The 14301-nt window shown below is 41.2% G+C and overlaps 1 protein-coding gene across 1 annotated transcript in view; it reads left to right on the top strand.

The window, feature by feature from the left end:
• The first annotated feature begins 8202 nt into the window (after positions 1-8202).
• Axdnd1 (axonemal dynein light chain domain containing 1) overlaps positions 8203-14301 on the top strand; it is a 119991-nt gene continuing 113892 nt past the window's right edge. The window contains exons 1-3 of the mRNA XM_047519990.1: positions 8203-8296; positions 9956-10128; positions 10527-10630. Of these exons, the coding sequence (XP_047375946.1) occupies positions 8203-8296; positions 9956-10128; positions 10527-10630 (371 nt within the window). The remainder of the gene's footprint in view (positions 8297-9955; positions 10129-10526; positions 10631-14301) is intronic.

Below are 14301 nucleotides of genomic sequence, written 5' to 3'. Positions count from 1 at the left end.
ATTCTGAATTCTGGGTAATGAAAAAAATTGAGGTTTATGTTGGTGGTGGTGGATCAATGTACTAAAATTTCCTAGGTAAAATTGTTTATCCCATGTTAGAATTTAATTAGAAGATAATTAATTGAGTTTGCTTTTAACCTGACAGTAACTACATTTGGAAGCAAAAGGAGCAGGGAATATATTTTTCTCCTTTTCAATATTTGCAAGGTAAAAATTGCAGATATTGGCAAGAAAGTACATTGTAGGGATGGGGATGTAGCGCTGTGGTGGTGCGCTTGCCTAGGCCCTGGCTTTAATCCCCAGCACCACAAAAAAATTAAAAATAAAATAGGATTGCAAGTTTGAGGCCAGCCTCAGCAACTTAGTGAGAACTTGTGTCAAAATAAATAATAAAAAACAGGGAAACAGGGCTGGGGAATGTAACTCGGTTGGTAGAGTACCATAGGTAGGTTCAATTCCTAGTACTGGAAAAAAACTTAATCATTTTGTCTATATTCCTAAAAAGATGTAATAGTTGTTGAGAAATCTCTCATGCAAATAAGTCTTTCTTCTGTAAGGGTATAATTTTGAATTAAGTCCAGTAGTTTGGAGGGGGGCAATATCATGACAGAAACTTTAACATAAGTAGTAATGAGGTGGCCTGACACAGTAAACCTTTGTTTCAGTTATGGAATTCATTTTCTAAATGTTACACTCAAGCCCAGTAGATAAAACCAATAGACCAGAGCTCCTTCAGGTTGAAATAGGGATAGGGGGCCTGCAACTCTTCTTGCTTGGTACACTCATTCTCTCCTACCCCAGAATACTCAGTTTGAAAAGCAGTAGTGCAGTTAAAAAGAACATCGGCTTTTAATTAAGATAGCCCAGTATTTATTAGCAATGTGAGTTGGGGCAAAGTTACTTAATTTATCAGAGCCAGAATTTTCCTCATCTGTAAAATGGGGATAACAACTACCTCACAGAATTGTTGCAAAGTACTACCCCTGGCAGAATAATGGCCTCATTATTTTCCTTCCCTCAATCTGAAACCCAAATCCCTACTGGTGTCTTAAGAATGTGACTTGTTCATGCTGGGCACAGTGATGCATGCCTGTAATCTCAGGGACTCAGGAGGCTGAAACAGGAGGATCACAAGTTCAAAACTAGCTTCAGCAACTCTAACAAGACCCTCAACAACTTAATGAGACCCTGTCTCAAAATAAAAAGGACTGGAGCTGTATCTCAGTCCTAAAGCTCTCTGGGTTCAATCCCCAGTAAGGGGGTGGGGGGAGAAATAAGTGGATTTTTCAAATGCTGCATGCTTCCAAGAAGGTGTACTTACCTTTTAAAATAGATCCTCAGGATGATGCAAATTGGCACTGTACCTCGATAAATTTTCCTATGACAGAATTGACCCGGTTATTTTAAACATGATTGTTATAGGCACTCACACGTAATTTCCATCTTTCCAAAGTTATTACCAGGTTTATCTGCTTTAGCATTAGAGTAGGGTGGCAAGCTTCTAAAAAGAAGAATCGCTGCTATTACTTTAAGTATTTAGAACTAGTGTGTCTATTTTATAGCTGAGTTTTAGAATTCATGGAGAGGAAGGAAACTAATGAGAACTCATTTCTGCCAGTGCAAAGAATGCTTATAGTCTTGGAAGGCAGAAAAAAATTGATGGAAGATAGCTCACACTGCTCATGCTTTTGTTAATAAAGTTTAAATGAGTTCCTAATCTTGTGCAAAATTTAAGGTAGTTTATGTAATACTATACACAGAAGCTAAGGTGTGTCTTGGGCATTGTTTAATATATCCTATCTCTAGGCTTTATAGCTCCAAAATTAAAGACTGGGATGTAAACATTTTGAGGAATACAATGAATGCTATTAGTGAAGTTTATATAGCAATTTGATTCATTTTTAACATCACTAAAGCTATCAGCTATGTGTTGAAACCCTTTGTTGAAATAAAATATTACAGATAAACCCAATTTATAGACAATAAACTACAACAAGTCTGCTTAAAATAGGGAGAATCCAGTCCTTCCCCACCCTAAATTTAATGCCTACTTTGAAAATCAGTAGACAATAACAATAGCTACTAAGCTTTAGATTAGTAGGAAAGCTGTATAATCTACATAAATCTATCTAAATGCTTAATAAACATCCCCCCATAAAAATAAAGAAGCCCCCGCCTTGCTAATTTTGAGATGGGGTCTCGCTCTGTTGCCTAGGTGACTTGAACGGTCTCAAGCCATCCTCCTGTCTTAGCCTCCTACGTAGCTGGGACTACAGGTACACATTACTGCACCCAGCAAGATGTTAATAGGGCATTTGGATTTGAGAAAAAGAATGGCTTGATATCAGAAGTGCTAACAGTTTTTAAAAATCTAACACTGCCTCTGTACTCCTTTTTTCTAAATGTTGATCTTTATTTTTACATTACTATATTCACATTTCTGCTGTCAATATGCCCTTTCCAATGGAGTGCAGACCTTCAAGCCAGGGGATACTGCACCTTGGCTTGTGGTGTTTGTCTTGATGAAGTAGTAGCTGTACTTTGTTTTAAAAACCTGTTGAAACAGGCAGTTCATGCACCCAGTTGTTCAGAAATACAGTGTGAACTTCTTTGTGCCAGTGTGCCAATTCTTGGGTTTGGGAAATGAGCACGGGTCAAGCCTCTCCCATTTGGGCCAGTGCAACCGTTTCCTCTCTAACCTCTCCATTTAGGAACTAATCTGTAGTGTTCTGAGAGCAGCAGAAGGGTCACAGAAACCCAAAGTTGTTTTTAAAGGTTTTTCTAATTAAAGATGTCTTTTCTAATTCATTCTTGTTTGCTCTTTTCATGGAGTCTTCCTTCTTTCTCTCCTCGCAAGTCCTTGTTTGTCTAATCATATGATGACTTTCAGTATGCATTGTATTAGCATTCATCTAAAATTTTTTAAACTTTAAGAAAATCTATCTGCACACAAGATGGCAAAATATTGCATATGTGAAGAATGTGGTAAAATAAATATATTTGGAAAAAACCTAGTCTGTTTTAAAAGTAACTTCTTGCGTATTCAATATTAACTATTTTGTGTATCTTAAGTGCTTTTCATCCCTATCTTAGGCAACTGTCCTTGCTGTCTGTAGCCAAAAGAGAAGGCAAATGACTCAAGAGCCTTTTTGTTGAGGTTTATCGAGGGGAGCCATGTTAGGGATTAAAAAAAATATATATATGGGGCCTAGTTGTGACTTTTCTGAGTTTGCATCAAGAAAAGCAGGAACACTCTTAAAGTCTCCTCTGTTGTGGACTTTATTTGTTGCTTGGTTCCTTTTGTTCTTGGCCTTCTAAAACCGGTGAATGGGTCTTAAATTTTGCTCCCACATCCAGTGGGTAGAAATGGACTTCAAGGTTTCAAAAGGTGAAAATCTGTTGGCCAGGAAGTGTGCTTTTTAAAATAAGACAGGGGAGACCAGTTTAAGAGCAAGACAGGTTGCTTCCCCTTTGGTGTGGTTCAACTGTCTTCCTTAAAATTCAGGTGTTGCCACTGTGGTGGTATGGAGAGTGATCCTTTATGGGGTGATTATACCACAAGGGCTCCTCCCTCATGGATAAGACCAAGGCCTTAGAAAAGAGGCATCCTTCAGGTTTGGCTTTCTTGCCCAAACTCCATGTGAGGACAGTGTTCCACCTCCCCAGAGGACGCAGTCCATCCAGTCCATCAGACCTTCTGGCACCTTGATCTTGGACTTCCCAGCCTCCAAAACTGAAAAGTGTGTGTGTTCTTTACAACTCACCCATTCTCAGGTACTATTACAGCAGCATAGATGACTAAGATACCCTCCCTCCCAAGAACCTACACACCATAGGAGCCCATCATGACTGGCACTAGACACTGCAGTGTTCTTTCCGCGGGAGCACACATCACAGCAATAGCAAGAAGTATTCCCGTTATCCTCTTTGACCTAACTATACCCACCTGCTGCTGCAATGCAACAGACGAAATACCCTTTAAGAAATTAAATGTGCTGGATCAAGTAGCTATTCAATGTCACTAGGGGCAAAGCCATGATATGGCAATTTTTCTTGAATTTTTGAAGGTTTATGGTCCTGCCCTTTTTTTATTTTTATTTTTTGCAGTACCAGGGATTGAACCCAGGGCCTTGGGCTTGCAAGGCAAGCACAATACCAACTGAGCTATCTCTTCAGCCCATGGTCCTGCCCTTTAAGACTCCTACAGCTTACATTTGGATTCAACCAAGGTCATGCATCTGATTTACAAAATTGGCATACTGGTTTATTAATTTACCAAGAGAGGGCTGGGAAGATAGCTCAGTTGGTAGAGTGCTTGCCTTGCAAACACAAAGCCCTGGGTTCGATCCCCAGCACCGCAAAAAAAAAAAAAAAAAAAAAAAAATTTACCAAGAGAAATCACTCAATACCATGCCATATTCAAGGTTGGTTCCCCAAATTTTTGTAGGATGAGGGAGGTGAATTTCTCAGACTGCACTATCATGTATCAGGTACTGTGCTATGCACTGAAGATATGTCTGAACGAGATAAGACATTTTTTCTATAGACACAATGTGTGTAAATTGAATACCAACAACTAATTGTCTGGCCTGGGGTTGTAGTCCACTGGTAGAGCACTTGCAAAGCATGCCCGTCCTGGGTTCAATGCCCAGCACTACGAAAACAAAACAACCTCGAACCAAAAAAAAAAACTAGACAAAGTCATTATTTTGGTTTTAGTGATGCCCTTCCTGCGTGGAAGCAATACCAGAAGCTCCTCTTCCCACGGGAAGTGCTGGACTGAGCAATGCTTACATTTTCTTACTGTCTCCTTTGAAAAGTTTCTGATACCTTCATTTAAAAACTGCATTAAGTACAAAGACTGGTCTCTTTCCAACTCAGACTACTTCAGGGAGCTCGACATGCTCGAAGTGTCTACAGATGTGTGTATAATCCTGTTCACATGCTTAGAACAACAGTAGGAAAAGGGAGATCTAGAGCAAAAGCACACCCAGGAGTCCCCCTCCCAGTTCAGGGTATGTTTGGTGATGACACTGGCTTTCTTTGGAGATATTTTCTTCACCTATGTCCCTGGAAGACCCAGTGCTACTTGGGTTGGAGTCAGCGAATACCAATGAGCACACTTAGCCCTACTGAAAACTACAACAGTGACAGGCAACATCAACTCACTGAGAACTTCTTACTCTTACTTGCTTACCTTACATTTGGCTATGGCATTTTCCACTGGAGACCTACTGAGCCATGCAAGGTGGTGTATACCTGTAATCCCAGCTTACTTGGGAGGCTGAGGCAGGAGAATCTCAAATTCAAAGCCAGCCTGGGCAACCCAGCAAGACTGTTTCAAAAACAAAAAGGACTGGAGATGTATCTCAGGGGTAGAATGCTTGCCTAGCATGTGCAAGGTCCTGGGTTCAATCCTTAGTGCTGCAAGAAACCAAAAACACCTCAGTTATTCACTTCACTCCATTTTAGGGTTCCCGTTGATATAATTCAAAATTGTGGGAGGAGTTTTTCTAAGAATAGCAACTGTATTTTTCAAAAGTGGTGATGTTCTTATGTTATCTATTCAATTTTCTTGTTTCGTGTGTGCTGGGCACTGAACTTCAGATTTCCACATGCTAGGCACGCACTCTACCACTGAGCTACATTCCAGCCCCTACTTGTATTCAGTTTTTTTTTTTTTTTTTTTTTTGTATTCAATTTTAACACAGCCCTTTGGTAAGATCTTCAGATCATATATCTATAATTATCTATAATTAAATAGTTAACCTCCCATTTCCATCCAGTTGTCTCAATAGTACTGCAAACTTAGTCTGTCCAAGAGTCCTAAACTGACCCTTCGCCCAAGCCCTTCCCCAACCTGGTCTTCCTCCTCTTTCCAGTCTCTGTAAATGGTATGTAAGATCATACAGGTTAGTCTCATGTGTTGCCCAGGCTAACCTTGAACTCCTGGGCTGCCTCAGGCTCCCAAATAGCTGGGACTACAGGTGCATGAGAAGTAACCTTTGCACTAGAGATCCAATCATTCCTCTCAGTACTACTCAAATTTTTTTTTCAACTGGGTTAAGAACATAAATGGATTACTTCAGTCTAGTACCTAAAGACTTGATTTACCATATATGAGCTGCTACTCAGTTTTAGGACCTCTGGTTCTCTACTATGGTGGCTATGGCTCCAAACCATAAGGTGACACCAGTGAGAAGAAAAACAACCACCTTTGGGGAAATTCCCCTTTGCTACTTGTGCTTGCCTTGTTCTAACCTGTCACTTGTTTTGCCGGCTGCCAGTCCTTAACAAGAACTATACGCGCGTTCCATGGTGCTGTTTTTGTGTATCTGAATTCTTTGAAAATGAAAAAGTAGGGTGATAGGGGAGATAGGGCTGCAAGCTAAAATGCGCAGACACCCAAGATGTCAGACTAGAAGAGTTAAAAGTGACCACGTTTCTGGCGAATCCTTTGCCCACATTTCTGATTTCCATTATTCTGGAAACCAGAGCCTTAATTTTGTTGACACAAAACAATTATCCAACAGATTATCAAAGAGTGCATCGCAGTCGTTGTGCAGGCACTGTACTTTGTACTAAGGAATGATGATTGAATACAATAGTTTTCTTCCCTTCTCAAAGTTATAGAAGTCATCTACACATTGTCTCCACCTACATTCATGATTCGGCACTGAATCCCGCTTTAATACAAATGATCCCTGGTAAGCAGAAGTGAAAGAGCTGAGAACAGTACCCTGGGAGGGTTTGTGTGTGTGTTGCCGGGGGTTTGAACCCAGGACCTTGTGCTTGTGAGGCAAGCACTCTACCAACTGAGCCACATCCTTAGCCCTCCCGGGAGGTTTTCAAGCGAGTTCTGTTTTTTGTTTTTTGTACTGGGGATTGAACCCAGGGGTGCTTAACCGCTGAGCCACATCCCCGGTCCTTTTAATTTTTTATTTTGAGAAGGTCTCTATAAAATTGCTTAGAGACTCACTAAATTGCTGAGGCTGGCTCGAACTTGCGATCCTCCTGCCACAGCCTCCCCAGTGGCTGGGATTACAGGCGTGTGCCACGACGCACGGCAAAACCTGGGTTTTTAAACGATTTTACCTGGGTTGGCTCCATCTAAAGTGCAGCACTCCTATCTCCACAAAAAAAAAAAAAAAAAAAAGGAAATGGACACAGGAAAGCCTTGCTTGTGCTCTGGAGAAGGCCGTGCGTCGAAAGAGGGCGTAAACACAAACGCTAGGGGCCAGACAGCTTTAGAAAGGAGGCACCGACGGAGAGGAACACAAAGTTTCTGACTGCCCGATTTTCCCGAGTTCAGCTTTTAAAAAATAGACAAAAGAAGAAGAAGACAGAGGGACAGTGCAAGGGAAACAGCACCGGAAACCACCCTGGCTCGTTTCCGGCGCGGGCCACCGAGGTCGTCCGGGAGCGAGCGCCCGACCGGCTGGCGCCTGCGCACTCGCCCGCTCTGCAGCCGTTAGCCCGGCAGAGACGCGTCGGACTCCGTGACAACGGCCCGATTAAACACTTTTCTTCTTTATTGCTAATGAACCTATGCTGGGACTTGCACTGACGCTCCGGGAGAGTGTAAGGGACGGTTTTCCTGCTGTTTCCCTTCTCCGCCGGCACCGCCGAAGGCAGCCCCGATTGACGGTTGCTAAGGCGCAGGGTCCTAGGTTTCCATGACGACGCGCAGGCGTTCCAGGGGAGGGCGCGGCGACCGGAGGCCTGGCGGGAAATGCAATTCGCCGGTGCGGTTCTCCCGTGTCCTTTCCCGTCTTTTTATTGAAGAAGCGTTGCGAGCCCTGCCGAACGCCCGAGTCGGGGCAGCTGCCCTGCGCGAGGGAACCGGGGACGCGAGCCGGCCGCCTCGCGCGGGTGGCGCTCCCCGGGCCGCGGGCGGAGCCGGGGTGGGCGAGCGGAGCCTTCCCCGACCCTCCCACACGCACGAGCTGCTTAGTCGTGTGCGAGGACCTGAGAGGACCCCGGGGTCCCCCCAGAAGGGGAGCCAGGCTAGGTGGATTCCAACCCCGATGTGAACATAAGCACTTAATGGGCCTTTTTTTTTGTTGGTTTGTTTTGTTTCGCCTGCAGGACAGTGTGGTAGCCTGAAGGTCCCAGCACGACGCTGATTTATTTCTAAGTTAATTTGAGGACCATTTGACATTTCTAAAGAGCGATAGGAGGCTTTATTATTATTTTTAAAGTATGTCTCATCCGAAAACCCCGCCCGCATCTCAGCACTCCTTATCATCTGAGGGCAGACAGTCCCGAGTATCTGTGGTCAAGGAGGAGACGAGAGGTAAACCTGGAGAAGCGCGGCCACCGACCGAAACCGCACTCCACGCACCAGTTTTCTTCATCTCAGAGTCAGAATATCTCAATTAACTACGTTCCCCCCACACACGCTTTCCCCCTCCCTTCCTCTGAGCCCAGGGTCTCCCTGTGTTATCCAGGCTGGTCTCTGCCTGGGGTCAGATGATCCTCGGTGGGCACTAGAGTTCAGTTTTTCTGACAATCGTTTAAGTAAAACCAAAAGCCATTCCTTCTGTAGTAGTTTAGAGTCAGTTCTGTTTAATCACTCCCCCTAAGGACTATGTTTATATTGTTTATTCTTCTCTCAAATGCCGATGAGTTCTATAGTGTTTAAAAAAATTCATCCTATTTTTAAATAACAATAGTTGTAGAAAGGGCATCTTTTTTGGTAGTTTGGTCTCTGGCTTTAAGGAACTTAATTACTGGCGATAAGACAAACACGTGCAATTCGTACAGATTACCTATTTGTATCAAGTTTTAGTAATTTTTCTAAATGAGAGCAATTCTGTAAGCTTTTCATCCTTAGATGAATGCAGATCGATACTAGAATAAAAACCACTGAAAGCATCCTCCCCGTTAGGCTAACACTTTCTCCAATCTCCCCTTCAGGAGTTGTTGGGAGAGATTTTGCTGAAGTCCCACTCAACTTCCCCCACCCCCTCTATTTCTTCTGATACTCTGCAAAACTTTGGAGAGAGATTTGGTAATATAAACCTTAAAAGTTTTGATGGTGATCAAAACATGGTACTTCCTTTCGGGAATTAATTTGAGTCATACTTTGGGACGGTGGTTATGACCAGTGACTACCAAACTACTTGACTGACTTTCTGGAAGGCCTTTTCCTATATTAGCCCTACGACCCACCTTTTTTACTTCTGTGTGCTAGTCAAGCTGAGTAGAACACTCTTCACAGTTCTTATTCATCAGTTTGCTGAGATTATTCCACTTTTCATTTCCAACAATTCTAGTTCTTCTTTTACTTTGTGTGTGTGTGTGTGCCAGAGACCCAGTCTAAAGCCTTATAGGTGCTAGGTAAGTACTCTACACTGAGCTGTTTCCCCAGCCCCTACTTTTACTTTTTAACCCTGCTCAGATCCCTTCTATTCTCAGTTTTTTTAAAAATATTTTTTAGTTGTAGATGGATACCTTTATTTATTTTTACGTGGTGCCGAGGATCAAACCCAGTGCCTACAGGTGCTAGGCAAGCGCTACAACCCTAGCCCCCATCCTCAATTTAATACAGTTGTTCTTACCTTTGAATTTATTTGAGAGAAATTATAAATAATCTAACGGATTGAAGGAAAGATTTCTTGTTTCATTTGTATATCAAAGGGAAAATAGATGTTGATTCCCATCATCTTCAGACTCTCCCAGTTAAGTGAAGTGAGTTTAATTTTCAGTTTGGAATAATTCAAGTTTATCTTTTTACCTGAGGTTTTGAACCTGTGGTTTGATGTGAGTAGGGTAGGCAATACATTTCTCTTGACCAGACAATCTTCAGTGTTTTAAATATTACTCGTTACTATCCTTTTCAATCAGAAGCAATGTTTCTATTAGGAAAATATAGGTGAGAATGATGAGGCAGTATGGGAAGCTCCATCCAAAAACTTACAATAAGAGCTTTTCTTTCCTTTTTCATTCCTAGGACTTCCTGAACTCAGGGAGAAAAAAAGTATGGTGGATCATTCCAAACCCTTTCCTACTTCCCTTCGGAATGAGTCCATCCCTGAGGAAGTTCTGCTTTCTCTGACATATGCAGCCAATGCTGGTCCCTGTCCTGAATATTTACTGCCTCCTAAGAAAACTAAAACCCCAAAGGTATGTAAATATGCCTGCAGATTACTTGAGGATATTATCTCTTTGGTATCCTCTTATTTAGTGTTGGTTGAGCACAGGTGATATATTCTAGATGGTCTTAACTTTTTTAAAGTAATTTTCTAGATTGAAAACTCATTTTGCCCCCAAATTTCCAAGACTTGAATATTTCTATTAACCTGTTTTCATGTTAACTTACCAGAATTACCATTACTTAGTTTTAATATTTTTAGTTTACTGTAGAATTGTTCTATTTTTCAGTCTTTGCCCATGTTACTGGATAAGAATTCTGCTCTATTCCACGGGGTATCAAAATGTAAATATTCAAAATGACTAAGAATAGATTTTGCTTGACTTGAGTGCCCTCTGCTGGGTATCCATGCGTTTTTGCTTTTTCCCAGGGTACTCTTCCGCGCCCTGTAGACCATGTCTGGCAGCACCCTATTCGAAGGAATAAATTCAAATACCTGATTGACCATCCTGTCTCCCTAACAGGAGCCGCAAGGTAAAGAAGAAGAGGTTCAGATACAATGTAGATCAATAGTCATTTTCTCATTTCATGTGATAGCCTTGGGAGGGGCAGGATTGGAGAACCCATAAAATCATTGATTATAAAACTTGAAGTATCTTTGATAAATCAGAATACAATTCAAAAGGGCAAAGTATCACATTTTTGTCTACGATTATTATCAGTATGATAGCTGTAGGTATTGGCTCTGCATATTTTCAATTTGTTTAAATTCATTTATGTTTTGCATGCATTTGTATACCTGTCCTTAATACTCTCCTGTTCCTCATTGCCACCTACTCAAAGGAGCAAGATCTGACAGGCAGATTGCCTTTAGTGCCTCCTGTATCCTATGTGTAGATTTTTTTTTAACATTTAGAGGAAACAGCTTTATGATGTGGAAAACTGTGAAGAACAAGTTCTTAGTTCTGGTTCTCTTCAAAGGGATCACTCAACCTTTTTACTGTTCTAAGTCAAATCAGCAAATACTATTTTTGTTTTTGTATCATTCTTAAAATACTCTAAATGTCAAATATTTTTTCCTCTGAAGACTGTGAGCTCATTTTCTAAGTAAAATCCATTTATCAGTTTACTTCCTGCATGCTGCTTGCTTACATGTCACTTTTGTCTGAAAATGTTTATTGTACTTGGGTAGGTGACTTAGTCTTCCTGAAGTTAATTTTCTAGTCTGAAAAAAGAGAATAACAGTTTGTGTGCCTCTGTGATTTTGTAAAAGCACAAATGAGAAAATGAATACAAGAGTACTTGTAAAATCATAAGTGCTATTCAAGCATAAGATGTTATTACTCAGCTATGTCTCAGTGCTACCAAGAGTGGCAGAAACTTAGTCTGTTGACTTTTGTGTCCTGAGGCGTTAGTGTCATAAAGCATCTGTACTTCTATTTTGTGCATTCAGATCATGGTTATAATTATTAGTAATAATAATTAGTAGTTATGAGATGTTTGAAGTACTTTGAAAAATTAATTAGCCATATCTGAATGCAGCAATAAACTGACATTAAAGTTCTGTTGTCAAGTCACTACTGAGTCAGAATTTTTTAAATGTGAAAATCAGATAATCAGATAATGTTCCCTTGCCCCTACTAAAATGTTCTTACTGTAGTCCTGGGAATTGTGAATACATACCTCACATGGCAGAAAGGACTTTGCAGATGTGATAAAGGTTAAGGGCCTTGAGATGAAGAGCTTATCTTGGATTGTCAGAGTTACCTAATCACCCGAATCCTTGAAAGTGGCAAAGGAGCAGTTGAGTGGGTTAGAGAGATGAGATAGAGGAGGGCAGATTCGAATCATGATGAGTTCAGCCTTCTGTTGTTGGCTTTGAAGATGGAAGAAGAGGGACACAAGCCAAGAAATGCAACTGGTTAGTAGAAGCTGGGTCTTCTAGTGACGACTCAGCTAACAACTATAAGGGAAACAGGGGTCTCAATCTTGTAACCCCAAGGAATTGTATTCTGTTAACTTAGATAAACCCAGAAATGGATCTTCCTCTAAAACATCCAGAACCAAGCACAGTCCTGCCAGCACCTTGATTTTAGCTCTGTCACACCTGCATTGAACTTCTGACCCGCAGAATGGTAAGGTAGTGAATTTGTGTTAAGCCAGGCACAGTGGCTCATACCTGTACTCCCAACAACTCGGGAGACTGAGGCAGGAGGATGGCAAATTCAAGATCAGCCTGTGAAACTTAGCAAGACCCTGTCTCAAAATAAAGTAAAAAAATTTGTGTTGCTTAAGCTAAGTTTGTGGTAATTTGTTATGGCACCAATAGAAATACACCTGCACACAACTAATAGGTAGTTGTAACTAATAGGTAGGTAACTTGTCTAGCAACCTCAAATATCTAGAGCACAATAATAAAATACAAAGAGTATCCCTGAATAGTATTTTTGACAGCTTTGTCAGAGTTTAGTGGAAAAAATAAATTACTCTAGGTATTTTAAGCAGAAAAGAATTAAATACAGAATTGTTAGAAGGACTGAAGGAACTAGTGTGAAGCAGTGTCTATTGAAAAAAACTCCCAGGACAGGGAAAAATTGACTACCAGGGAGCAGCTAGCTCCAGGGCAGCCGCAGGAGCTCTGGGTCCAAGAGTATACCCTGAAACAGACATTCGTTTAGGGCACAAGCATTTTGATTTATCTGTGCCGTCTTATTCTGTTTTCTCTTTGTGTCCTTTTTTTCCTTATTTTTTGCTAGCTTGATAGAGTTTTACTTTTTCCCTGCTTTTATGCCACATCGGAAGTGGATGATTAAAGCACAAAGAAATGAAGGAAATGATAGTGCTCATTCTCAGAGGGGAAGGCGGTAGAGAAGGATGGTGTGGGAAGCTTCTGGAATAACTGGTGAAGTTGGATCTAATATGGTTGCTAACTACAAGAATATTGGTCTTATAACAAATCTATGAGGCATATATTTATTTTATTCAGTCTTTGAATTTTTGTTAAACATTTAATAAGTACTAATCAAAGAGAATTTAGCAGGGTGTGCTGGCACACACCCAGCTACTTGGGAAACTGAGGCAGGAGGATCCCACATTTGAAGCCTGCCTGAGCACCTTGGTAAGACCCCTTCTCAAAATAAAAGTTTTAAAAAAGGGCTTTTATGAGGTGATCCTCCTGTTTCAGCCTCCCAAATTGCTGGGATTACAGGTGTGTGCCATTATACCCCACCAGGAATCAACATAAAAAGTAATGATAAGTTTGACTAGTGATTTGGCATTGGCAAGAAACAAGAGAACCTCTATAAGCTTGAGGAGGAATTAATAAATGGTAGCAGTAGATTGGATATTAGGTGCAAAGGATGGAAGGGATTGATTATGGATGTTAAGATTTTGCTGAAGAGAATGGTGGTGGTAGCTGACAGTGAATACTAGAGGGGAAAAGATGGAATGGAAGAAGGACTTAGTTGTGCCTGGAGCGTAACATCTGTGATAAGGTGAGATTTGAGGGCATTGCCAAGGGAGAAAATGTAAGGGGAAAATGGGGTTTTCCATTTCGTAGCAGGTAGCCCATAGAAGTCTAAGAAAGAGTAGAGAGGACAAACCAGGTGTGTCTAGTAAGACGGGAAATAGAGGAGAAGAGTGATTTTAAACGGAGAGGTGATCAGTTCTGGAAAATACTCCACAGTGTAGTAGAAGATAACTAATAAGAAATTATTTAATTTTACAGTGGGAAGTATCATCAACTTTCTGGAGAACGGTTTCAAGGGAAGTATGGATAGGAATTAGATTGCAGGGAAGTTTCAGGAAGTTTGAGGTTTAACAGAAAGCAAGATAGAGAGATAGATAGCCAGTCAGCCATGCTGAACAATCATGCACAGACTGGCGATGCCTGGTCAAGGAAGAGATTTTTAGAGAAAAGACCAATATTGTGGGAAATACACAGAAATGATGATTGATGGAACAGGAGCCGTGAGGGTAAGGGCAAAGATGCAATCAAGGTACGTAAGTGGAAGGAATAACCATGAGAAACAGAATTTATCTTAACCTGAGATAGAAGGAAAAGAAAGAGTTTGTGAAGAGAATGAGAAATATCAGATAGAAAGAGGAAGAACAGGTGGGAACTTGTGACTAGTGCCTCAGTCTTAATAAAGCATGAGGTAAGGAGACCAGGTTTTCTGACATAAATGACATTTTACTCACTGGTG

This window comes from Sciurus carolinensis, chromosome 12 (genome assembly GCF_902686445.1).
Source record: "Sciurus carolinensis chromosome 12, mSciCar1.2, whole genome shotgun sequence".
Classification (NCBI taxonomy): Eukaryota; Metazoa; Chordata; class Mammalia; order Rodentia; family Sciuridae; genus Sciurus; species Sciurus carolinensis.
The sequence above is the reverse complement of the archived record's forward strand: the minus strand, read 5'-3'. Positions and strand labels throughout refer to the sequence as shown.